The sequence below is a fragment of the Podarcis liolepis genome, assembly GCF_965112155.1.
Source record: "Podarcis liolepis genome assembly, chromosome: 10".
Taxonomy (NCBI): Eukaryota; Metazoa; Chordata; class Lepidosauria; order Squamata; family Lacertidae; genus Podarcis; species Podarcis liolepis.
Genome location: NC_139562.1, coordinates 53,916,756 through 53,944,712, shown reverse-complemented (window position 1 = coordinate 53,944,712; position 27,957 = coordinate 53,916,756). Strand labels below are relative to the sequence as shown.

The window sequence follows — 27,957 nt, the reverse complement described above, 5'->3', positions numbered from 1 at the left end:
CTCAAGATGACGGGGCTTGAAGCTGCCAACTTCTACATGCAATTGATGTATGGACATTCTGTTAATGGTGTGGGTAAGCAACAGAGAGGTGTTGGAGGATTAATCTGTCAGGCAGAGGGACCTTCTTGGTAGTGGCACCCACCCTGTGGAACACCCTACCATCAGATATAAAGGAGATGAACTGTGTAACTCTAAGAAGACAACTGAAGGCAGCCCTGTATTGGGAAGTTTTTAATGTTTGATGTTTTATTATGCTTTTATATTTGTTGGAAGCCTCCCAGAGTGGCTGGAGCAACCCAGTTAGATGGGTGGGGTACTAATCATAATCATAATCATAATCATAATACCTTGCCATACATCCTGTAAGCTTGCCAAGGCCAAACTGAATTAACTCTGTATACTTTGGTACATTGGAATACTGCATATCTCTGGCCTTTAAGTATAATGCTGAATTTTCAGAATTATGTAAGTTTGGCAGAATGCATTTTTTTTTTCTTTTAGAGACTCCTTGCAACATGCCCTCTTCTTCTACTTAATCATAGCTTACTGAATACTTGATAAATGTAGGATTGGAATAATGCAATGAAATATTTTTTACTATAGCATTGATCATTGATTTGGCTATTTACAAAGTTTAATACCTGCATTCCTTTAGTGTCCGCATTGAAAAGGCAAGGAGAACATCACACTCATCCTCTAATAACAAAAGTTTCAACTGTACAAGTGGAGGATCAACAGTGAGGGGGGGGGAAATTTCACCCTTTTAGTCACACACAACTTTTGCCACTAGAGGTCTCTCTCGTAACAGCTTTCTTTTGGCCACGCTCCTTTAATTATTTTACTCAAAGGAACAATTTTAGCTTTTAGATTGGAATTCCTCACCTTAGCTGTTATGCTAGAGAAAGATATAATGCCTTCTTAGCCCGTTCTCCTGCTGATGAGTAGATGTTGGGTTGACTGAATGAATCATCTTGGATATTTTAATACACAATGGGTAGACTTCGACACAGAAGTTTGAGCTTTCACCCTGGCTTTCCAAAGAGCGAACGTTTTGACCAGACAAAAACAATACAGTAAAAATACCTTGCTGTTGGGAGGTAAGGAAGTGTGACGCTCCTCAGAAGACACCAAGGATCCAACATAGACTTAGATCCCATAATTGCAAGAGTGAGCCCTTTCTGACTTCTTTTGGAAGAAAAGGTTTAGTGTATTATTAGAATTTCCTTTTACTTCTCCCCCTTTTTGGGGGGGAACAGGAAATGGAAAGAGTATATTGAAGGGTTTCATTTAAATTTGACTCCAAGTAGTCCTATAAGGCTTCCTCAAGTGGCTCTTTCCTGAGCAAAAGAATATACAGCAGCAACTAAAACCACGAGAAGGGCCCGGAGGTGTTGATGTTGCCTGCTTGTGTGCTAGGTTTTGTGCCTCAAAAATGCCCACTCAACCTATGCATTTCAAAAATAAATTATTACTTTAATTATGCCACAGATCTGCAGTGCTCAGCTGTTATGCCCAAATTCTGTTGCAGGTAAAATAAAATAAAAGTTTATGGTGTGACCTATTTACATTATAAAAGTTGGGCAGAACTGAGCACTTTCTCTTGTATTGCACAATCGTTCTGTAGTGTTTGCATCCAGCCTACTTTGTTCTGATTTTCCTAGTCATAGGGGAAGTGGCAAGGGATTGAAACCCTCAAACTTTGATTCAGCCATCCTCTCTGGCTTCTGTGATTTCCGTCAGTTTTTCAAGCACATCTTCACAGCCACAAGGACTAGAAACCCACATGTTAACAAACGGAACGTTCATATTGTCAGCTGAGGTAAGGAATGTGATGTTTTGAATATTGTTGTGGGGAGAAAAACCCGTTGAAAGATTCGTGAAGTCGGCTGCCTGAATGACAGTTGTCATTTATTTATTTATATTGAAAAATATGCATGTGATGGTTTTCCAGGCAAAGCCTATCCATAGCTGCTTTTAAGACAGAAGCATTGGGCTGATCTATGTACTGCTAGGCCCTAGCACCCCATTGGTCCACCTTGCTCAGGATGGTGCACACTGACTTGCCACTGGATCTCCAGCCCTAGCTGGAGATGCGAGAGAATGAATCTGGGGCATGTGTTCTGCCAGTGAGCTATGGCCCTTCTGAGTTTTTCTTTTCTTTTCTTTTTGCATGTCCATTTCAGGAGAGGCTAGCATTCTAGGATGCTAGAGAAGACCTCTAAAACTCTATTGCCACATAAAGAAGCGGTTGGCACATCCTTTACTTTTTCTGCGTTCTGGTGGAATCCATATCAGTTCTAAGTAGGTCGTCCCTCTGAGTTCGGCGGGAGCTGCTGTGCAATACGGATGTTTAGGGTTGCAGCAATTACACTGAAATGAGTAAGATGGCTCAGATGCGAGCGCAGAATGGAGAGGGGGAAGGAGGGGCACCAACAGGAGTCTCCAGGCGCTACTGCTTCCCCCCGTCCCCGCTCCCTATTAACATTGAAATATTGTCTTGTGACATGTGCCAGCAGATATTTAGGAACAATATTTGCATCACGAGAGCCTCGTTGAACAGAACAACGCTGCAAAAAGAAAAGGGGGGGGGGAGCTGTGAAAGTGCTGGCAGCCGGCACAGTTATTTAGCCTCTGGATGGGCTGCTATCATTGTGGCAGAAAAGTACTGGAAACACAGATTTGTCCTCCAAGGCGATGCACTCTGTAATAAGCACCCCTTTGCACAATGGCTGGCAGTCGATAACAGCCAAACAAGAAAGCCAATTGTACTGAAACAAATATATCTCCATGTACAAACGGGGTGTAAAATCCCATAATAAAAATGATTTTAATAAATAATAATTTGAAACTGGGAAACTGTTCCAAGAACAAGGCTTTGAAAATATGAGAGCAGCTGGAAAACTGAAGGTGCCATTCAAGCGAGTTTTCTCTTGCTCCACTCCTCATCCACAGTTGCCCCGGTTTCAAGTTTCAATCTCACCACATTTCTTTAAATATAATATCTCGGACCAGAGACTTAAGCAGTCAAAAGCAGCCCAAATGCCAGTTTGGAAAGACCCCTGGTTTCTACTAGATTTTATCTCATGACCGTTGGTTTTATGATATTGGCCTATTTACGTGGTTTCCAAAGTCATCTAGGTTTATGTTCCCGCCGAGCTTCTCAAATGGCTTTCCCGGTAGCGATATGATAACATAAGCTCAATTGCTTTGTTTACAGAGAAATCTTGGCATAAATACATAGGAATATTGAACGAGAACAATTGCCTTTAGCAGCCAACCCTGCAAGTCATCTGCAAGCTGTCATCAGGAACTGAAATGCGTCTGCATATTTGGTACCATGTTTGGCTCTCTAATCAAAACAATATGTAAACTGTTGGCAAGCAGAAGGGCTTACGAAGCCAAAATTATTTACAAGTTACATCTGTGCTTCTGGAGGTTTTCAGAGGAGGAAAAGTAAAAAGGGCAAACAGTTTAACAGCAAAGCAATGCCTAACCCTTAGTTTTCCACATTCACAAGTGACTCATACATCTTTCTTTTCTTTGTCCTCCTGCTGCTGCTATTTCTTGGAAAGAGAAGAAACTATGGCCTAGTTCAAATATCTTCTTGTGGTCAAGGAGCAGATACATAGCTCTTCTGTCCAATGGCGTAGCACAGAGGGGGGCAGATTTTTTTGCTAAAGACGCTTTAAAAACTTTTAGCAGTGTAATCTTATAAAGGTATAGTCAGAAATAAGCACCACTGAATGCAATTGGTGCTTACTTCCACAGAAGCAGTTACAGGATTACAGGTAGAATCTTTGCTCCGAAGAAAAGAACAGAAAACCTTCTTTTTTAAAAAAAAACCTTTAAAAATTAAAACTCTTCACTTTTGACTGGAAGATGAGAGCGATGAAGAGAGCTTGCAACTACGAAATAGGGCAAAAGTAAAATGCCAGCTCCCCTTTTAGTCTCCAGCTATTTGTTTTTACAATGGTTGCAAGTTTCCATTATAACACTTGCCTGCCTGAAAAACTCTGGCAAGACTTTGGTTTCCATGGTGACACTTCTTTTTCATACATATTTATCATTTAAAAGCAGAAAACCCAGCCTTCTTCTCCCCCCCCCTATCAGTGAATGCTACTTTTAGCACTTAATAACTGAAGTCAAAGCTGATTTATTTTTTATGTCAGTGTGTCTTAAACATACCCCTCCTATCGCTAAAAACTCGTGGAATGGTACAGTCATTTTCTTGTAAGTAGTTTATTTAAGACATGACTTCTGAAAACATTCCCTCTCTCTCATTTCCAAACAAGAGAGTAGTTTCCTTCTTGAAATAGTTTTCAATTAACAGTGTGGGCATAACTGGCCGAGTTCCCAAATATACCATCCTGAACATGCAGGATGTAATCATCATCACATAACCTGGCTCAGGCTTTCACTGAGACTTTTTGAATGACTGTTGTTTTTTGGGTGTTTTGGGGTTTTTTTATAGAAAAGGAAGTTGGGTTGAAAAGAAAGAAAGAAAGAAAGAAAGAAAGAGAACAAGAATCCTTCACGTTGAAGATTTGGCAGTAAATCTAATGACATATGACTACATGAAAATTTTGGAATTCACTTCCCTAGCTGGCATCCTTTTGAAGTTACACTATAATTGTCTATTCCACAACGTGGAGAAGAATGAATAGCATTTTTCTTTCTTTTCCTGTTCCTGTACAGATTTTTAACTCTGACAGGGATGGGGCACTAGCAGTGGCAGATATTGGGGTCTCAAATTTCAGCAGCGCCTTGTGTGATGCTAAAAGTGGGCACTCACCAACCACTTGCCTTCCATTCTACATCATAATGGTGGCATCCCCTGTGGCTCCCCTAAGGCTCTGCACCCAGTGTGACTGAAACCATTTGCACTCCCCTAAATCTCCCTTTGGAGACTTATGGCCCTTGGGATGTTGATGGACTCCAACTCTAATTACCCCAGACAGCATGGGCAGTGATCAGGGGGTGATAGGAAGGGTAGAAGGCCACAGTGGAAGGCCACAGTTTTCCTTCCTCTGGTCTACCTGCTATTGGTTTCAGGATTTGGAAAACAGTTAGAAGCACAACGAAGGAGATCCATGCAGCAAGCTGTAGTGTTCAAGTGCTTCTCAAGGACATGTTAAAAATCCAGAAGTCATAGTGCGGAAATACATTTGCACAAACATTGGATCTAAAGAGCCCTTTCCTCTGGTGGAAGGAATATTCTTCAAATGCAGGGGTGGGGAACCTGTGGCGCCCATATGTTCATGGCTACAACTCCCACCATCGCTGACCATTGGCCATGCCATCAGGGCCCAATGACAACTGGAAATGACTAGTTTTCCCACCCCGTTTCAATGGAAGGAAGAGGTTTTGTGTCCTCATTCCCCTCCATGTTGTTACCAATCTGTGGATGAACCACAAACAATTACCCTCGACCATGGGCTCCGAAACCTTGACTCAGTTGTCCTTGATGACCTCTGAGTGTCAGGACTGCTGCCTGGAAGATAGGGCAAATGGGCCTTCCATAGACATAAACAGGGCTTCCTGGTAGTCTGTAGCAATTCAACCTGCACTAACAAACTTCTCAGGTGCAGGAGCCAGACATCAGGCATTGTGTTGTGGGAAATCTAAGATGGTGCCCGGTCCCAATAGGCAGTGAACATTCCATGAGCACTTTCAGACCTCATTAGGCTAGGGTTTTTTAGGGGGAGGGCTTAGGGCTTTCTCCTAAATCTGTTTTTTGCACACCTCCAAACCTCAGGGTTCCCCCAAAGCCTACTGATGCACCCCACTTGTGCTTGTATGATCTGGTCCATATTGGCTTCATAAGTAATGACATAGGCTGAATATTGGAAATTGAAGGGTTGATACAAAAAAAAGAAAAGAATCACGTTACAACAAATGGGCATTCGTTTTATATACAGAGAAGTTGAAGAGATTTTAACACCTGAAAATTTATTGTACTTCACATTTCACTAAAACTAAATTGGAAGAACCATCTCTCAACCTACTCTGGCATGATCCACCCCTCTCTTTGTTTTCTCCACTTTCCTCCACCACAAGAATTTGCTTTTCCTTTCGTCACAATTTGGTTGATCGCACCATATGCAACTCATTCGGTCTGGAGCTTGATAAGATCTCCTGGATTTATTTATCTTCTATTGTACAGCTGAGGTGGTCTTCATATGTGCACTAATAATGTTTACATTTGCAAAATGGAGCACAGACATTCTGCTGGGGTGAAAGATCACGAGGTCAACAAAACACAGAGATTAGATCGTCTACCTAAGCAGACTGCAATGCAGTCAAACGTCAGTGATCTCGATGTGTATCTTTTTATTTTACTATCTGAAGCCAAGATGTTACTTCGATGAGCAAGTTTCTTAATTGTCTAAGTTTTCACTTCTGTGTCACTTCCACCATCAATATGTAATGGCAAAAATAAAAAATAAAAAAATGAGGGGAGCTTATCTCTTACTTAAACTGCCGTGACAGCAGCTGTTCTCTGTTTGGTTGTCATCGGCATTGGCTGGGTCTCATGGAAGTTGGCACCCGGTTGAGAAAGGCAGCAATTGAGCAATGATCCTCACAAGCCAGCTTCATCACTTGTTATGATTGTTTAAGCCTTGAACCACCACCAACCTTAAGGCAACGGTTCTCAAATTGTATACCTCCAAGCAACGCTGTCCACATCAACCCACCCAACGTAATTGGCATGAAATATCGTTGCACGACAGAGAATTCTGAGGATGTTGTAGGCCAGGTTGAGTCCCCATCATATCTCACAATTGTCAGCCAACAGCTCAATGCTGTTTTTTCTAGAAAAGAGGTGGTGTAACCTACCATGAACCTTGTTCTCTTAGAATGGCAATGGCACTCACCTAAGTTCCAATTGGGAAAAAAAGCCCTGGCTAAGCTGCTTGGGGTAAATGGGAGTTATAGTCCAACAGCACAACTGGTGACTCAGGTTAGATACAACTTCTAGACCAGGCTTCCTCAACCATGGCCCTCCAGATGTTTTGAGACTACAATTCCCATCATCCCTGACCACTGGTCCTGCTAGCTAGGGATCATGGGAGTTGTAGGCCAAAAACATCTAGAGGGTTGAGGTTGAGGAAGCCTGTTCTAGACCACATATTCAGTTCATATGGTGTCGTGGTCAAGTCTGTTGGGTCTTGACATGGCCATGCTTAAACTGAGAGTATAGTTTACATGGCCATGCTTAAACTGAGAGTATAGTTTACATGTACATGTAGTTTACAAGTTCTGCAGCTATACTCAGCAAGGGAAGATTGATACTGGTGGCTGGGCAAGCCAGCATTCAGGAGACTTCCCCAGCATGATCAATTTTCTTTCATGGCCCTGGATCACATCCTCACATTTGGGGAAAGAGACCACGTATTCCAAAGAGGAGATGGAGTAGGAGAAGACCAGCACATGAAGAAGCCATCTTCTCACCACCTCCTTAACCTGAGGACATTGTTCTTATCATCATCCTCAGACTCTAAGCACTGAAATACAGAAACCAAAACAGAGTCATAGCCCCACACCCTCAATGCTGTTGGAACCAAAAGCTGCTAAATCAAATAAGGGCCCTTTAACTACAAGAGGCTTCTTGCAGTGAGGGGTGGAGCTAGTCACTCAAATTGCACTGCAGCCTTAATTTAAACCTCAGACTAGAGTTATCTTTTGTTGAAGCAACATTTGTGTCTGCAGCCTGAGTTACAGTTGGAACTGTTTAGGATTGAAATGGAACTCCAGTTGCCTGAGAGAACCAGTGTGGTGTAATGGTTAGAGTGTCCAAATACGATATGGGAGACCAGGGTTTAAATCCCCACTCACTGAGTAATCTTGAGCCAGCCACTGCCTCTCAGTCTGATTTACTTGACAGGCTGTTGTGGAAATTAAATGAGGCGAGGAAGAACAATGCACATGAGTGTTTCTCAGAACTGTCTGAGGTGGTCGACTGGCAATTCCCCTGTGCCTCATGTGCCAGGAACTGGGGCCATATTTGGTTCCTGAAGCATCCTAACCCAACCTGAGCTGTGATGGAGTTGCCACAGACCAGGAACATATGAATACTGAACTGGCACCTGTCTATGGACCGCTACTTTGAGTAGCACTGAAGTACACCACTGAAGTTCTTTTGGGGAAAGGTGGCATAAAAGCACAATAATAGATAAACAATATTTAAAGGTAAAAAGGGGAAGGTAAAGGACCCCTGGACCGTTAAGTCCAGTCAAAGGCGACCATGGGGTGTGGCGGTCACCTCGCTTTTCAGGCTGAGGGGGCCGGCGTTTGTCCACAGACAGCTTTCTGGTTCATGTGACCAGCATGACTAAACCGCTTCTGAGGCAACAGAACACCGTGATGAGTGCCAGAGTGCACAGAAATACCACCACCTTCCCACCACAGCGGTACCTATTTATTTATTTGCACTGGCATGCTTTCAAACTGCTAGGTTGGCAGGAGCTGGGACAGAACAACGGGAGCTCACCCCATCGTGGGTATTCAAACCACCGACCTTCCGATTGGCAAGCCCAAGAGGCTCAGTGGTTTAGACCACAGCGCCACCCATGTGCCTCTGTAAATAATATTTAGAGAACCCCAACTCGCCTATTATCTCCGAACCACCACCACCCCCAGAATTCCCAGAGGTCCAGGGGGAGAGGGAATCACTCACACATCAGTTTAAGGCTGTTGTGCAGATACGCCCAGCAAAGTTGACTCATGAGCTCAGAATACATCTGCAAGTGCATTTATCTTGTTCAGAATAAATATTTTGCTAAGGTAAATGGTACAGTTTTGGATGAGGGTGGATAACATGAGCCCTTGATAAAAACGAGCCATGTGTTTTCTTAGGACAAAGTTATCTCATTTCACAGGGTGCAGGCTCAATCAAATCCATATGTACTCATATTTTTAGGTTTTTGCATTGCGTATGATGAGCTGAATCCCACAAGGCGCTGACATAAGGTCTCACCAATTCATTTCCCATTCCTGAAGCCAAATCTGGTAGTTGAACAACCAGATGTTGATGAGCCTAATTCTTCATGTCTGTTATAATTAACTTTCTTTACACATGGGCAGACTTCAACGTTGCAGTTCTTAATTCCTATCTTTACATACTTCCTGCACTAAATTTCTTTCTTCCATTTCTTGTGTTCTTGCAGCCTGTGCCCAGTGTCTCCTCCTCTGTCCCACACCCAACTATTATTTTACAGATAACTTCTTAACACAGCAGTCCTCTTCTTGCCTACTCGGAAGTAAGTCCCACAGGGTTCACTCGCACGTCAGCGGGTAAAGGATTGCAACTTAAAATGAATTTTACCAATAATAAATGAATAGCTAACATTCCTTTGCGTTGACCCAACATTGCTGACAAAGGGCAGAAAGCCTGGAAAACACACCCCTTGGTTTTTATCTTGATGCATTAGTTTTATCTTGACACACTGACATTTCTTACTGAGACTGGATGTACTCTAAAGAGGGGGTAAAAAGTAGATTGGGGCTTTTGGATGATTTACAAGAGAGGAGCAGTTGAACAGTAGGAAAGCAATTGTTTAATGCTAGTAATAGCAAGACAGCTAACTCTTTTTTGTTTGAGGAAAAAGCAAATGAGGAAAGGGAGGTGACAGAGATGTATAATATTATACATGGCATGGGGAAAATTGGACAGATCTCTCTCTCTCTCTCTCTCTCTCTCTCTCTCTCTCTCTCTCTCTCTCTCCTAATACCTGAATTCATGGTCATCCAAAGAAACGGAATATTGGAAGATTTGGGACAGACAAAAGGATGTATTTCTTCAAATAGCACATAGCTAAACTTTGGAATTTGTCCCACAAGATGTAAGATGACCACCAACTTGGGAAGCTTTCAAAGAGGGTTAGACAAATTAATGGTGGACCAGGCTATGAATGGCCATGTTCTGTCTCCACTGTCAGAGACAGGTTGTGTTGTTGTTGTTGTTTTGAATCTGTCCGTCTTGAAAGACAATGGAGTGTGCCTCTGAGGATGAATTCCAACCACTGCATTAGCAGCACCAAAGTTAACTCCCTGGGGTGCAAGCCTGGGGAATGTGTATGGAGCTCCTGGGCTGCCCAGACAACAAGACCTCCCTTTGGGCCTCACTGATATGGTCCAAAGGAAAGCAGACCAATACATTTTGAAACAGCTTGGCTGCAGGAGTTGCTGGAAGAAGGCATACAAGGCACCATCCAATCAGCGATGGAGGAAGCCTCTCGAGCACCTGGGGCGGAGTGCCCATAGGGACGAGACGTGGCGCCTATAGGGACAAGGCTGGGGGAGGCAGTGGGCGGACTGCGTGGAGCCTGCGGGCACCGAGGCGCATGGCTCGTGCGCACTGCAGGCCCCGCGGTGACGAGTGCCGCCCACCATTTTGTCACACACACCCCGTCAGGGTGACACCCGGGGCAGCCTGCACCCCCCTTCATACCCCCCCTGCATCCAACTATCTTAAGGATTCCACTCTGGATTTGTGCAAGGTTTACTCCTTAGCACAGGGGTCAGCAAACCTTTTCAGCAGGGGGCCGGTCCACTTTCCCTCAGACCTTGTGGGGGGCTGGACTATATTGGGGGGGATGAACGAATTCCTGTGCCCCACAAATAACCCAGAGATGCATTTTATATAAAAGGACACATTCTACTCCAGTAAAAACACACTGATTCCCGGACCGTCCGCGGGCCGGATTTAGAAGGCAATTGGGCCGGATCCAGCCCCCGGCCCTTAGTTTGCCTACCCATGCCTTATCATTTTCTTTTCCTGAGGATATCCCACAAGGCAGCAGAGGTTTAGGATCTGAGTTTTCCTTCTCCAAGATGGGCTACATTCCCAGGCCAATGAGCCTCATCTGTCCCTGGCTTCCCTTTACAGCATGTGGAGAAACTGCCTTCTTGACTATTGGACCCACTGTTGGTTTCGTCGGCCCAATCTGCTGGAGCCTGTCTTCACACGCAGGGGAAGTCCCTAACTCATTGAGGGTTTGAGACCCATCAGCTACCCTCACCTGGTTTAGCAAGCCAGTCAAAGCCATTCTTGGGGTGTGGCTGCCATCGCATGCTGACAGCTTCCAGGAGCCACTGGTGAAGGCAGGGTGGGGACCAAAGGTGGACAAACTACCCCAATATATGCCTCTGGCATATATTGGGAGAGTGCTGTCAGGTCCTGCTTGCAGCATTTCTTTGGGCATGTTGCTGGCTATGGTGGGAACAGGATGCTGGGCTAGAAAGACCTTTGTCATGATCCAGGGAGGCTCTTAAGTTCTTACCCCCATTCCAAATGAGAATCCCAGATTTGTAGTAAGTCACATGTATTGTTCAAGCAGGTCATCCCAGTGTATGGATCATCGGGCGCAATAGATAATGGACTCTGCAAGCTGAGACACTTGTTTGTATCTGGCTCCACCTCCAGCCAGTTGTTTGCACCTGGCTTCAAGTTATTAGAACTTAAGTGTTCTAGCATAAATCAAATTAGGTCCCACAAACCTATTCTCTCCCTATTCTTGCTCTCCATAAATAGCATATGCTTGTGGTTAGATGTAGATGCTCAGAAAGGAGGTGGAATACTATTTATTGGGCTGTCTCCACTGCTGAAGCTTCCTATATTTTGTCAGTTAAGCGGAAGCATACAAGCAGAAGTTCAAGAAAAGCAGCAACATGGGGTCAGACCAAGACCATCAGGGGGATCTGATATGGAGAATTGTTGCATCCTGCGGTGGCTTTGCCTTTCTCAATGAGAACTTAAGTTCTATCTGAAAAGAACTTAAGCTCATGCAAGTTGGGGCATTCAGTTTTCACTGATTACCCCTGTCATAGAATCATAGAGTTGGAAGAGACCACAAGGGCCATTGAGTCCAACCCCCTGCCAAGCAGGAAACACCATCAGAGCACTCCTGACATATGGTTGTCAAGCCTCTGCTTAAAGACCTCCAAAGAAGGAGACTCCACCACACTCCTTGGCAGCAAATTCCACTGTCGAACAGCTCTGTCATTCCTCCCAAACTGCTCCTAAGTGTTAGGGGTACCTCTAGAATTCAACATGATATAGAGCAGAGATAATTTAGTCTGTAGGTGGGATTGATGAGTATTGGGTTTTTCTTTCTTTCTTTCTTTCTTTCTTTCTTTCTTTCTTTCTTTCTTTCTTTCTTTCTTTTTTAGTTAGCCAGCTCTTTAGCAGCAAACCTAGTGCTGCACCAGTTCAATAGCATTGTTTTTCCATTTAGAACCAATGCACCAAACAACAGATTAGCAGAGTTGAGCAGGTAACATGAGTGGGATTGGACCTCCTTTTTAATATCTATGGAAAGTTAGCAAAATGAGATATTGCTATAGCTCACTATGATACAATCTAGACAATATTAAGAATGGCATTGAGCCTGTTCGTTTAAAGCACTTTAAAGGACCCTTCAAGGGAGTGTCAAGAACAAACTCCAACCAAAAATAATATTGCTATATAAGATGGGTGGAAAAAAAATATTGCAGGTTTCTCCTTTTATGTCCTGTTGAAATTCACATACTTGGGCAGCAGGAATATCAACACAGGATTCAATCATATTATCTTGGAGTAAAGTAAACTATTAGAAACGTATGTTTTACTGTGAGTATCACATTAACCAGTGTAGGAAATATTAAGGCACAGCACAGCAACATATAAATTAGATTATTTTTAATTAAATAACAGCTGCAGTTGTCAGGCATACATACTATGGTTCTGAAGCTCCTCTGTTTGCTATGTGTAGACCACAGCATAAATGCCTACATGTGGCAGAGAAAGCAGCCATATTGGTAGAGCGTCTTTGAGGGTGAAACAGAAGTTCATAAATACCATCTCCGCCAACTGTTTCACCTCTCCTTTAACACCATTATGCAAAGCATAACTAGGATGCATAGGAAACTGACCATGCAACCGTGTCCTTGCAGGTCTGCCTAAAACCATTGAATCCGCTTTAAATAGCCATAATTGGTGATTTGTTAGACCAAGGGTCTTCTTCAGATCAATGAGAGCAGCTTGAGTATATCGATTGCTCTCCATGCCTATGAAAATACGATTTATTACCACGGGAACAATAGTAGACTGGACAGAAATGCTGCGCTTCATCCCACCCAAAGGCCACCTCATTAATAGGTGAGCCAACCCGAACTTAACCCAAATATGGCAGGGAGAAAGTTGGGAGAAGTACCACTATTCCATTAAAAATAAATAATAGTAGTAAATTTATAATGGGTTAAATGTGATGCATACATTTTTTTTAAAAAAAAAAATATTACAAGAAACCTGTTACCTTATGTAACAGAGAGAAAAGAAGCAATATATCCCATGGCAGTCATTTAATGTGCTTGTTTTCAAGATAGAAATCTTATGTAAGTGTTCTTTATCCTGTTCACTTTTCAACAAGTGAAGTGAAGCGCCAACTGTTCCAACATTTCAATTTGTATTATACCATTTTAGCAGTCACAGCTACCACCAAAGAATGCTGGGATATGTAGTTTGTTAAGGATGCAGAAAGTTGTTAGGAGACCCCCAGTTCCCTTCGTGGAGCTACAGTTCACTGAGCAGTTAGCAGTCAATCCTTCTTTCCACAGAACCTTGGGAATTGTCTCTCCATGATGGGAATAGGCATCTTCTAGGTGTGACTCTTCAAACCAAGATTTATGCTGTTTGCTGCTGCTGTCACCCAGTTGACTTAGAATAGTAGACAGAAACAAAGCATTTTGGGTATTTTACAGGTTTCATAATTAAAACCAATTCACCAATTACGCTGCACAGAACAAATAAAGGTTGTCTTGGAAAATTAATGGCCTCATTGTGCAATTTCGGTTTTAAATCAAAGTTGACAAATAAGGCTGGGACATGACTGTATGTGAACCATAGGGCACTTTTTGCATATATAAACACAAATTAGCATTTCATGGCAATTTGTTAATTTAATTAGGTGTTTTCGGCTTTTATTTTCAGTATTACTTAAGCAGAACGTCCCTATTTAGAGCGTTTAGATGAAGGTCACATGAGTGAATCTTGTTTTGCCAGGTGGACTGTCTAGCATGGACAGGATCTTGATAAAAAACAGCTGCAAGTGCCTGATACAGGCTATGGCTGAACTGTGCAAACAAATATATCTTGGCCCCAGATACTTGCCACATCTGCCAACAATTAGTTATCTATCAGAACTGGGACGGGGCACAGAATAAGCACGATCTGATTTCAGAATAAGCAAACAAACAAGGGACCCGGCATCATTATTCATCAAGGATGTGGAGTTACCTAACTTGTAGACTCAGGCTCAAACCTGTCAATCGGTAAAGTTTAACATGAAGTATTAGATAACAAAATATCTTACTCTCTGAATGCTTTGCAGATGTCCTGGGATTTTAGTAACCAACCTGTCTGACAATGATTTCTGCCTGGTAGTCAGCTGGGTTGCCCAATATTGATGGTCACTTACTTCCTTTCACGTTAGTCCTTACTTAATTGTGTGTCTTCATCTTTGTTTGAGCCTCTCACCTCTGTTCATAACAGAACTTGTGTTGCCTTCACAAATTGTGGGAATGTTCCGGGGTGCAGGAGAGGATATATTGTGGGATTATATCCTTATCCAACTTGTGCTAACAAGTTCCCAAAATATCAGCAGAGTTTATAGACATTCCCCTTTAAGTTCGCAACGGTAACACTTGCACAGGTTCGCTAGAACCTCTATAATAATTACTCTGGTAATTTCCCCCTTTTGATCCCTCTTAAAATACAAGACACAACACAGTCTTTATAAAAGTATAAAAGAGTTCACTCACGTTCTGTTCACAATATGATCCCAGAAGGCAGACAGCTTAAAAAGGTTACATACATTTGAATCTATCTTGTAGCAAGATAGTCCTTATCTCCTCTCTTGGCTGGGAGCCAAGAGAGCATCCTTAGATGTTTCCTCATCAAAGGAAAATGGCAGAGAGAGAGAGTGGCTGCCTGCCCTGTGCTTTTGTCATCACCTGCACAGGTGAGGCCACACCCACCTCTGGTCACATGCGGAGGAAGTCCGTCCCCAGGAAGTTTACCTGCTTGCTGGACAGACATCCCTCCCCATGTTCTAACATGTACACTCTAGGAATGTTGTCATTGACTGCTCCTGTGTTTACATCCCACACAAATAAGGCGTGTTCAGATTAGCAGGGTTACCACGCTCGCCTCGGTTCTGCCAATGCTGTCTTCAGTTGTTCTACAGCTCCATTAGGAACATGGAGAGCAGCGTTATCCAGAGTAGGGATGTTAGAGAAAACCACATGAATGGAAATGGAAGTGGAAATTGCTGCAGTTCTTGTTGCCATCTTGGCTGCCTCTTAGCACAGACCCAGGTCATTAAGGCTGATCTTCCACAGCTGCCAGCTGCCATGAACCAACACTGGCAGGATTGGCAGCAACAGCAGAAGATCTGTTCTATGCTTATGATAATATTTTATTCTTTTGTTAATCATGCTGTTTTAAATGTGCATTTTATATGTGACTTCCTTTAGTAATGTTTCCTTTTGAAATGTTATTTTTTTAAATAAAATGTTAACTTTTCTGTGTTAAATGTGCATTCTGCAGTTAACTTGCTTTGCAATATTTTATTTTGAGCTCTTGAAGATAATATTTTAGTTTCCTGTTAATTATGTTGCTTTGAATGTATACTTTATAGTTGGCTTTCTTCTGGATTGTTTTATCTGATGTTTTAATGTGTTGTAAACTGCTTTGGGATTATTATTTTTCTTAAAAATTAAAATGTCAGGCCTGAGGAATTCTCTCTCACCCCCCGATGGCACCAAGAACAGGCATAGGCAAACTTGGCCCTCCAGAGTTTTGGGACTACAACTCCCATCATCCCTAGCTAACAGGACCAGTGGTCAGGGGTGATGGGAATTGTAGTCTCAAAACATCTGGAGGGCCGAGTTTGCCTATGCCTGACCAAGAAGCAGGGAGGAAACAAGAAAGTGCTTACTTATTATTTTACTCAGTCGACACGGTGAAAGGCAAGAAATCCAGTCATTCCTCCATGATGGCGTTGCTCGCACTGAGCTCCTCCCCCTTCCCTTCTAGCAACAACGCCTGCCTCTACGGCGTTCACCTGTGGACAATTGTCTTTGTGCCCTTTGTTCTTGCACCCTTGACGAACGCCACGTATTGGGAGAAGGGGGGTCAGTTATGCTGTCCAGCGATGTGTCAGCTAGCTGCTCTGCCTCCCCTCCTCCTTCTCCTAACACCTCATTGCTCTGCTGTTCGCCTGTCTCTGAGCTGTTATCTTCCTCAAAGCCCTCCTGTAATTTGAGACTGCCTTCTTCCTCTCTGGAAGCTACAGGAGAAGGTGGGGTGATCCCCACCATTCCTCCTCCTCTTCATTCCAGTAGTATAGAAATGAAACACAAAATTCTAATACTAATAATAATATTCATAGCTCTACCAGGAGATGTTGTCTGAGGATGAGCTTAGCTACCATTGAATCAAAATATCCTTCTTCAAATTGGGTGCCGTAAAGGTTTTTGGGGACTATAGTTCCCACTATCCCTAATGGTTGGACTATCTGGCTGGGGCTGGTGGGAATTTGAATCCTGATATCTGGAGGGTGCCAGGTTGGGTAAAGCAGGGCTAAACTAACAATGGCAACACTATATTCCCACATTATGAAGTTCTTCTTACACATTAAGAAGTTCTTCTGTTGCCCTTCCACTGACAAGCAACCTTCCCAACATCTCTGAATTGAGTCTGAAACCTCTCTGTGTATGCATGTGTTTGTTTGTGCATGTGTGTGTAACAACCAGAAAGTTGCTCCAGATATCTGTGGTTATAGTAAACAGAGAGCAAAATGGTTATTGATCCTGGTTATTGCACTGGCTCTAAGGAATCAGAGACAAGCAAATAGGCCACAAACTCTGCAATACTGCAGGCACATTGAATTTTACAGAACTTGTTTGGAATAAGGAGGTTGTGGATCGCACGGTGTCATGACCATTAATTCAGTACATGATGACATTTGGTCTTCGGGATCACTTAGCCTTATCACTAACCTCCAACAGTGCTCTCATTTACAGTCAGTTTTGTGATCTGTGACCTGCCTTATGTGCTAACTACCATCCACTATTAGGGTGTATGTAGAGATTCTTGTTCATTATATTCACCTGAAGCAGTTTCATGAAAGCCAGAGAACATTCATTATACAAAAAGGAAGTAAATAAATGATAGATAAATAAATAATTGTAGCTCATTTATGTACACAAAGCAGGCTATTTACAGAGATTTGATCCCTTTTTAAACAGTTGCATTTCATGTTCTCTTTCTATGGGAAGATTGTAGTTATGAACTAATACTTCGCACGCACACACACACACACACACACTTTTCAACATTCTGCCTTGATATATTCATACTGATTTGGGGGGTGGATTTTTTTCCCCTGATGTGTGTTCAGAAACAACTTTTGATACAATCAAAGACATTGCAGTACCTGCCCTGCTCTTCTCCTGGTCGCTGTGAATGACACAGTAACAAGACTCCACGCAACAATCTCCCTTATTTTGCTGTGTTTTCCATGGAGGATTTGTGTGTGACACCCAATGCTTATAATAGGGAAATTACAGTGCCCGTCAAATTGATGCTCAACTCAACTGCGCTTTTGTGGGATAGTTTCCCTGTTCTTTGAAAAATTATATTTCCCAAAATGCCAACTTATTTGTATCAAGTTGAGTTAAAGACATTCATTATCACCAAGTCTTGTTTAAAACAGTCAAAATAAAAGCAAGTCATTTACTGGCTGATTCTTTTGCAGTCATTTCAGAGGTCTCAAAGTCAACTTTAGTTGTTTCTCTCCCCCAGCCCTCCTTCATTTTAATCCATCACTTAAGCCTTTCATAACACTCTCGAGCTGTCAAGAGTTGTATACACCACCAACGTAAATATACAGTATTAAATGTAATAAATAACAAAAGGGCAAAATTATCCTCCTAGATCAACCTGCTGGTGCTTAGCTTTCATACGTCAGCTCTCACTCCATGTTCCAATCACTCCTCCTCCCCAATGCTAAATACACGCATGCCAGGATGCTTGAAAAATATTGCAAACTTTGTAGACAGGTGTTTTGACACATTTCGAAAATTGTAAGCACGTCGCTCCCGATATTGCAATTGCTACTGAAGGATGCTTTCTGCTAAAAGGAAGGACTTGGCTTAGATTGTATGGGTTATTGGATATATTGGTAGTCATGTGGCTTTCTTGGTGGCCATTTTCAGAGGCAAGCTGGTGATGTGGGCAGCCAGGCAGGTCAGCAGGGATGGCATTCTGAAAGCAGTGTAGTTTTTACCTCAACAGGAGACGTCTCATACTAAGGTGCCAGGCCCAGTGTTGTAAGGCACACTTCCTCCCGAAAACATCCATTCTCTTCCCATGCAACCTAAAAATGATCAGGCAGGAGGACTCTAGCCTTAGCTAAAGGATCTACACCGGCTCCCAGTACATTTCCAAGCACAATTCAAAGTGTTGATGCTGACCTTTAAAGTCCTAAACAGCCTTGGTCCTGTATACCCCCATGGTTCAGCCCAGACACTGAGGTTAAGATCTGAGGACCTTCTGGTGGTTCCCTCATTGCAAGAAGCGATGTTATAGGGAACCGGGCAGAGGGCATTCTCAGTAGTTACACTAGCCCAGTGGAACACCCTCCCATCAGTTGTCAAAGAGATAAAGAACTACACAACTTTTGGAAGACACCTGAAGGTAGCCCATATTGGGAAGTTTCTAATGTTTGATATTTTATTATGTTTCTATATATGTGGAGGGACACGGGTGGCACTGTGGGTTAAACCACAGAGCCTAGGACTTGCTGGTCAGAAGGTTGGTGGTTTCAATCCCCACGACGGGGTGAGCTCCCATTGCTCGGTCCCTGCTCCTGCCAACCTAGAGCAGTTTGAAAGCGTGTCAAAGTGCAAGTAGATAAATAGGTACCGCTCCAGCGGGAAGGTAAACGGCGTTTCCATACACTGCTCTGGTCCGCCAGAAGCGGCTTAGTCATGCTGGCCACATGACCCGGAAGCTGTACACCGGCTTCCTCGGCCAATAAAGCGAGATGAGAGCCGCAACCCCAGAGTCGGTCACGACTGGACCTAATGGTCAGGGTTCCCTTTACCTTTATATGTGTGGAAGCCACCCAGAGTGGCTGGGGCAACCCGGCCAGATGGGCAGGGTCAAAATCACCATCATAATCTTTCTCTCACACAGTGGAGGCTGCTGCATTAGGGTGAATGGGGAGCTGCCCCACAAAGCTCAGTCTGCCCTCATCCAGCCTCCCACCTGTTTGCTTTCCTACTTGCAACCAATCCAGGGGTTGGCACTGCCTGTCGGCTTTCTCGTCCTTAGTCTCAGACTAGATGGGCCTTTTACCTGATCCAGCATGGCTGATGAACTTCAGGTGTCTTCTCAAAGTCAGATAGTTGTTTATTTCCTTGATATCTGATGGGAGAGCATTTCACAGGGTGGGTGCCACTACCGAGAAGGTGGTGGGGCTGCACCTGGCCTCCCTCAGGCTAAGTCGCTACTGCATTCCGAGGCGGAGAGAGGTAGGGGCAAGGTGGCAGCAGGAGTCCTAGATTGGCTCTGCTGGTGCACTTGGGCCACACCAAAAACATCAGACTGTAACAGTGCAACCAGTATATACAATCAGGCTTTGGTAGTGCACATAGTAGCATGGATTTATTAATACGAGGAATACACATACAGAGAGAGAGAGAGAGAAACAGAGAGAGAGAGGGGTGGGGGGAATAGCGCCATCAGGTTGATTTCAGCTATTTTGATAGCAGGTAGGGTGTTTTACCATTTTAGACTTGTTGAATGAGCCCATTCAATATGATTCACAGAGACGCTGAAATCAGGTCAGCAAGAGAAAATGTCAAGATGTTTCAAATGCAAGGCTCAATGAAAGTGGTGTTCTAAAAGAGGTCACTGACCTCTCCGTGGTATCTGATTCTGAACCATTTTAGGCAGCCGCTCTGAAAGTATATGATAAGCTTGTATATTCCATTGACTTCAGGAGCTGATGAAGATTCAGGGGAGTCTGAAACATTGTTATGTGTGATCTCTGTCTTGCCTGCCCTGCAGCTGTAAAACCAGGGTGGTTTGTTGGTTTGCCTTTTTGCCAAATGTATGTGGCGAAGCCTTGTGTGTATGTGAAAAAAAGAAAACACATTTCCTTAATTAGTGTGGGGAAAGATGAGAAAGCAGGATTGTTATACTTCTTGCAACAATAAAAGGGCATATTCCTGACACCCCACACCATTCTTTCAACATGCCCTCGCGTGCAAGGGCCTTTAAACTTCATTCTTCCAGGGTCCACCTGAGAGACTCCAGGCCCTATCTGCATGTTCTAGTGTAGGTTTGCTCAAAAAAATCTACCCCCTCCCATGGCTAACCCGAGAGACCCTCAAGGTCCACTACCATGCTCTAGTGCAGGGTGCCTCGAACTCCATTTTCCAAGGTCCCACCAGGGAATTACTCACGTCCACCAGTAAAGATACAATCATAGTACCGGTAAATGGTTATTCAGAATCATGCAATCCTGATATTGGTGGCATATCTTGCAGGAGCAGCAGTCGAGCAGCAACAGCCAAGGACATGGTGAAGAGAACAGTGAAGAGGAGGTGATGAGGGAAAATCCAGGTAAGGCTCCCAGGTGCGGGTTGTTTAAATGGCCTGGGACCAGAACTGAGGGAAGCCTTACAGCTCTGTCAGTACCGCCCCCAAGCTCAGCCTGTGATCCAAGCCTGTCCGCAATTGGACAAATCTGTAGACAGACTTGGATTCAACACCTGATAGGCAGTGGGGGCATTACGCCCACCCACACAGGTAGGGAACCACCTCAAGTCTCCCCTGTGGGGTTTTTGGGGAGCAGCTGCCAGGCCCGCAATGCCACCGTACTTTGAAGGTGAGCGGGCTTGTGGCACTCCATGCTGGCTGAGTCTTTCTTCCACTTGGGCCAGCAGGTGGCTAAAGCTGTTGGGCATTGTGTCATAACATTCTTCATCTTTTCTGCTCCCTCTACCACTTCTATTGCGCTTCTCTTTCCCTTCTGGTGCAGCTGCAGCAGCAAGATGAGAAAAGAGAAAGCCAGCTAGCATGTGGTGATATGTTCAGTGTTCTGTGAGGGAAGGCGTGCAAGGGGTCTGTGCCTTCAGCCTTGCTGTGACCCACGGCTTGAGCACACAAGAAGAGGGACCATAACATGACCCTATGCACATAGAAAGGGGTCTGGGATCATGGGATGGGGGAGTGTGTGCGCGCGGGTGGCACTATGGTCTAAACCACTGAGCCTCTTGGGCTTGCTGATCAGAAGGTCAGCAGTTCCAGTCCCCATGACAGAGTGAGCTCCTGTTGCTCTGTCCCAGCTCCCACACCAGTGCAAGTAGATAAATAGGTACCACTGCGGTGGAAAGGCAAATGGCATTTCCGTGCACTCTGGCTTCCGTCATCATGTTCTGTTGTGCCTGAAACAGTTTAGTCATGCTTGCCGCATGACCCAGAAAGCTGTCTGTGGACAAACGCTGGCTCCCTTGGCCTGAAAGCGAGATGAGCACCTCAACCCCATAGTCACCTTTGACTGGACTTAACCGCCCAGGGGTCCTTTACCTCTACCTTTCTTTATGGGGGAGTGTGTAGTGGAGGAAAGCATCATGTCCAATACATAGCCCTCTGCGTAGAAAACTGCACCTGCATAGACTTGCACATGTACAAAGAGGCTGTGCTTTTTACAGGGTCTCAAACCACACAGATGCCTTTAAGCACATTGCAGACGTGCATCACACATACACATAGGAGATAACTTGGGAAAGGACTCTAGATTCAGGTAGGTAGCCATGTTGGTCTGACACATTCGAAATAAATTAAAAAATTGTCCAGTAGCACCTTAGAGAACAACTAAGTTTGTTCTGGGTATAAGCTTTCGTGTGCATGCACACTTTTTCAGATGCAATCCTTCTTCCCCGTACATGAATTTATTGCACAGATTTATTGAATGTAGGATCATGTCAACAGTGCAAAAGTTGAGACTGTAACTCAGCTACAGCTATTCATTCTGCCTCTTCCCCTTCCCAAAAAACTTGATGGCCTTTTAGTTAGTTTTAGATAGCCAGTTCTTGACCTAGCCTAGTTATAATGATAAAGAGGAAGGAGTTTATGGAGTTCCCTCGATCTCTTTGGAAGAAAGACTGGTTATAAATGCAGTAAACTGGCAGAAACAAAGTACAGTGATACCTTGGTTTAAGAACAACTTAGTTTATGAACAACTTGGATTAAGAACGCTGCAAACCCGGAAGTAGGTGTTTTGGTTTGTGAACTTTGCCTTGGAATATGAACATGTTTCGCTTCCTGTTGAATGTGTTCCATGTGTAAACGGAGTCCCCCGCTGCTATAGGAAAGCACACCTTGGTTTAAGAACACTTTGGTTTAAGAACGGACATCTGGAACGGATTAAGTTCATAAACCAAGGTACCACTGGAGATGCTTGAACTGCATCTCCCATCAGACCCAGCCAGCACAGACAATGTTCATGGGATGTTGGAGTCCAAAAGCATCTGAAGTGCATCATCTTGGCTACCGCTGAACAAATAGATAAATAAAATCCAAATCTGTCAGTGTGAACGGCATACGGTCAGTTCCTTCACATATTCTGTACTTTTAACCAAGGGGAAAAGATTCTTCTGTGTGCATATCAATATACTGGTGGTCTACTTATGTCTTCAACCTTTTCTTTTATGTTGCAGATATAGGCAGTGCTATTTTTCTAGAAAAAGAGGTGCCAGAACTTCTCATTTGTTCTCCTAGAATGGCAATGGTGCCTACCTGGGAGGTGCTGGAACTGAGCTCTGGTGAGTTCCAGCTGGGGGCAAGGGGAAGCTCTGAGTATAGGGCAAGCTTTGAGGTTTGGCTGCAATTTTGGAGTGGTTCTGAGTTCTAGCCCATTACCAGAAAGCCTCTGGAAGCAAAACTTCAACCCCCCCCCCCCAGTTTGACAATGCCTGCTACCACATGCCTTCCCCCCCCCTTCCCCTGCTGAAAAATCAAAGAAATGGTTAGAAAGGATGAAGTAGGTAAAATGTAAATTAAGCAGTGACAGTTCATTTACACTGCTTTTATTCGTATTCATCACTATGCGTTAAACTCCTGTCACAGCTGCTTTGTGAGTCATGGATCCTATGAATTTACATGGTGCATGACCTCTGCCACCCGGGCATTTATCTGGTTATATGAGCAGGGAGCATGATAGTTTTAGAGTCAGCATTTAGTTCTGATGTGTGATTTTGGTGATGCATCTAAAATTGCAGGCAAGATTAAAGCGTTTGAACTCTCGTGAAATGACCAGTCAGAGCTCCTTCAGTTTACCTCAACCTCGCAAGTCTCCCCAGAGAGATAAATATTGGGCCCCAAAGACACCAGTCCTATATCCCTTCTGTCCAGAATGGTGGGAAACAAAACAGCAATACAGTGGTACCTTGGGTTAAGTACTTAATTCGTTCTGGAGGTTCGTTCTTAACCTGAAACAGTTCTTAACCTGAAGCACCACTTTAGCTAATGGGGCCTCCTGCTGCCGCCGCACTGCCGGAGCACGATTTCTGTTCTCATCTTGAAGCAAAGTTCTTAACCCGAGGTACTATTTCTGGGTTAGCGGAGTCTGTAACCTGAAGCGTATGTAACCCAAAGCGTATGTAACCCGAGGTACCACTGTACTGCACAGCAGGGGCTTAAAGATACCATGGGCAGCCTTCCAAAATGAAAACAATAACAAGAAAGTGTTACTCTGGTCTCAGAGGTGCCATGCTTTTGAATACCAGTTGATCAGAACCTGCAGAATGCTGTGAGGTTCCTCAGGTTTCTCATAGGTATCTGGTTGTCACTGTGAGAACAAGATGCTGAACTAGATAGGCCACCGGCTTCATCCAGCAGGCTCTTCTTATTATGTGTTGGATTAGGACTGGGGAGATCTGGGTTCAAATGCCCACTCCACCATGGAACTCATGGGGTGATTGTGGGTCAAATACCATCTATTATCTTGAACGGGCAATTCAACTGCAGGGTGGGTTTTTAGACCACTGGTGGGGTGTGTTTGTTTGTTTGTGAGAGGGGGGGGAGAGAGACAGACAGACAGACGGAGGATGAAATGAAAGTTTTAGATTGTGATATTTTTGCCTGGTTGAATGGTTTTATCCCTCTTTATTCTGTTATATCATCTGTGTGTTTTATACTATGATGCTTTTGTCATTGTAAATTGCCTGAAATCTATTTTTGAGTGAGGGCTCTTCATCTGTTTATCATCTCTCTCTCTCTCTCTCTCTCTCTCTCTCTCTCTCTCTCTCTCTCTCTCTCCTATCTATAAATAAATAAATAAAAATGATGAGAGATAAAGGTGAAACTTAAATCTGGCAATAGTGCAACTTTTCACCAATTGAGCTAGTGAATAACAATGTAAATGCTTCTTGCAACAAAAGATTTGCCCCTTTGCGTTTTTCACTACCTTCCTTCACCTAAGGATTTGGAATAGTCTTGTTCTTTTAAGCAATGGTGTGAGAAATCTGTGAAAAATAAATGTAAATGGTTAATGAAGAAGGAGTTAGAGTTCTAAGCAAGTGTAATCTGATACAGAAGAAAGAAGAGTTATTTCCCTTGTCTCCTGTTCTGATTCACCCACTGCTTTCGCCCTGGCTGTAAAACCAGAGGCTCTGAGAGAATAGTGGACTTAATTTTAACTTGTGACAAGGCTTTCTGCAAAAAGAATAGTCCCTGTTTCAGATAGCTGGATTAATTTATGGTCAAATCCTGCTGAAGTTGTCATCATCCTAAATTGGAAGAGGTTCTGAGCATCTTTGTGTGACTTTTTTTGAAATGTGATCAGAACACCTGTCAAGATTTTTAGTATCTGTCCTTCTGCCACTAATGTAGAATTGCAGCTTGACCCTCAAAGGAAAGTACAGCAGAGATTTCAACAGGCTGACACTTATTTTTAGCATTTGCATAGCACTTTCAAGTGGTCAAAAAGATTCAGGAGCATTATCTAGCTTTCAACCTTATGCTAAACCTGTAAAAGGCAGGTTTCCCTAGCCTGGTACCCCTCTAAATAGTGTTGGACTCCAGGTCCCACCATCCCCAGCCAATATGGCCAGTGATCAGGGATAATGGAGCTGTAATCCAGAAAAATTTGGAGGGCACCAAGTTGGGGAAGGGTGCTGTAAGTCCATATTATTTCTCCTTATATTGTAAAGGTTGTTATCAGGGACAGGCTGGATGGGAAGTGGTGGGAGCCACCAGCTCAAGAACAACCCAAGGAGAGCTCAGACTGGCTGGATGAAGAAGACTGGTGGAGGCCTGTCTCCCAAGAGCCCCCCAGGGACAAATCCAAAGATGACACCTTAGAGCAGCCTTTCTCAACCTGTGGGTCCCCAGATGTTGTTGAACTACAACTCCCATCACCCCTAGCTAGCAAGACCAGAGCTCAGGAATGATGGGAGTTGTAGTCCAACAACATCTGGGGACCCACAGGTTGAGAACTGCTGCCTTAGAGCCTGGAACCTGGTGGTGGGACATTGAGGAGCAGTCAGCAGAAGGAACGAGCTGGGAGATGATAGAAACAGGAGACTTGAGTGACCAAGGGGGGTGGTCAGGAGAAGGAAGGACCTCTAGGGCAGGATTAGATTAGATCTGGTTGGCTATTGTGAGAACAGAATGCTGGACTGGATGGGCTCTTGGCCTGATATATCAGGGCTCTTCTTCTTATATATTTTGTGGAGCAATGGGTCTGTGTGTCTGGCTGTTGACCACAAGATTGGTGGTTCAAGCCCACCCAGGGACAGCTGTGGGCAGCATTCCTGCATTGCAGGGGATTGGACTAGATTAACCTCAAGGTCCCTTCCAACTCTACAATTCTCTGATTCTATGGGTATGTCAGGGACTGAACTAAGGAAGAATGCTGGAGAGCTTCCCTCCTCCTCCTGCACTTCCCAGAGAAGAGGGAGACAGTTTAGATTTAGAACAGTGGTTTGCAGAAGGTCACAGTTCAGAGGCTGCAGAGGGGAGAAGCTGGGAGATATTGGGAGAGGAGCAGGAAGAAGAAGAAGCACCAGGGGAGAAACAGCTGACAGACTCAGTGTCTTTAGAAAGCATCCCAGACCCCCCCCCCCATCCCAGAACCAGTGGGCACTGAAAGTATAAGAACAGAAAGCTCAGAGGCCGAAAGCACAGATCAGCCAATGAAGGGATGACGTATAATAGGAAAGAGGAAGGGGATGGGGCTTTACTCGGAGCAACACAATTACCAAAGAGGCTGCATTTAGACACCTCTCTCTGTGAATATTGAATAAAAGACTTGCTAAGAACTCTTCTTGTTTATCTAATTCTTGGCTGCCCACTGTGGGTAGGATCGGATTTGCCTGAAGCCTGACAAGAAGAGGCATTCTCCATTGTATCTACACAACACTTTACCAAAAAATACCACTTGGCAAGGCGGTGGACAACGTAAGGATTTATTATGTTTTCAGAATGTATTGGAAAATTTATATAGAAAGGTTTATTGTTTTGTGTACATTCGATTGTAAGATAAAATATATGCAAAGGGACTTGACAGGAAGTCAAAGTTGAAGAAAAGATTTTGGAAGATAAAAGGGGGGGAAATATTTACTTTCATTATTATCATTTTGTGGGTGGGTGTCTGCACATATGTGTGTTTTTGTATGGAATGTTTGGGAGGAAATAAGAGGGTAAATAACAAATAACAAACTAAATATTGATGTATGCAATTTTTATTTCTTAATTATATTTAGTGGTAGTATGGTTGTAATTTTTTTGTAACATAAAATCATTCAATAAAAAATATTTTTTTTAAAAAATACCACTTGGCGAAAGGGCTTTATTTGAAGATCTTACTGTACACCCTGAATGGCATAAAAAGTCATTGGTTCTAGTGTTTCTCATAGCATAATACTAAATCAGAACTGAAAGCAATGGGGACAGCACAAAAGAGTCAGGTATCTGCTAGTTTACACTGCAGTGTTTTTGACTGTTCAACCAGTGATCTTGCAACATCAGCAGTGACCCACACAGGGATCATCACAGTCCCTTATGAAGCAATGTGCCTGCCTGTTTTCAAACAAAACCGAGAGCCTCCATCTTGAAGCAGTCTTTCGAAGACCCAGACTTGACTGCCCGATGTACTTTTCTATCTTTGGTCGGACTGCTTTGCATTATCATGCACATGAGCAGAAAGATGGGCAAATGGAATGTTTGATTAACACTGCAAAGCACAAAGTCTATATACAGGTAACGCGACTGCTCATTTGCTTGCAGGTCATTTCTGAAGGATAGAAAGGCACTCTAATGAGAAAGACATGAAATAGGATGATTATCTTATTGAACAGATAAAATTTATTACATGGCGGTGTTCCCTCTTTATTTAACAGCAAACGTTTCAAACAATATCTAAGGTGAAAAGCTAATCACATCCAGAGGTCTTACTGGTGAGTGACCGGCTGTTGGCAAAAAAAGAAAGAAAAAAGAAGGAGAAACCAATCCTGTTTTAAAATGGTAATTGCAGTTTTCACCTGGGTAGAGAGGGAGACTTCTGTTCCTGTAATGGACAATTACTGATAAGTTAGGTGATATGTAAAAACTAGCTACAAGTCTTTGGAGGGGACTAATGTGAGTTTTCATACATTCCTTCTAATTCTAATTCTTTATTACAATTGTCACTTTAATTTATATTGCAATTGGGCTGGATGGATAAAGATTTGAATTGGATTTTTTTATTTGAAAAATGGAATGGAATTTACAATGTATTTTTATTTTGGCAATTGACAATTATCTAGGACCAAGTTTCACTGAACTGAATAGCATGCATGCTCTTCCACTGGAGCCATTAAGAAATTATCTTTCTTAAATGAAAAAAGATACTTGCAGTGTGG

At 43.5% G+C, this 27,957-nt stretch overlaps 2 protein-coding genes across 2 annotated transcripts in view; both read left to right on the top strand.

The window, feature by feature from the left end:
* The window catches only part of TFEC (transcription factor EC), a 380,439-nt gene that overhangs the window by 136,135 nt on the left and 216,347 nt on the right, over window positions 1–27,957 (top strand). The gene's annotated exons all lie outside the window — the stretch shown is intronic.
* On the top strand, window positions 7–26,441 carry LOC310688147 (uncharacterized protein; the record flags this gene model as incomplete). The annotated part of the gene is made up of 6 exons (XM_083464271.1): window positions 7–73; window positions 656–737; window positions 1,741–1,819; window positions 20,599–20,674; window positions 22,774–22,878; window positions 26,419–26,441. 6 exons carry the CDS (start codon window positions 7–9, stop codon window positions 26,439–26,441), a joined length of 432 nt encoding a protein of 143 aa, XP_083320397.1.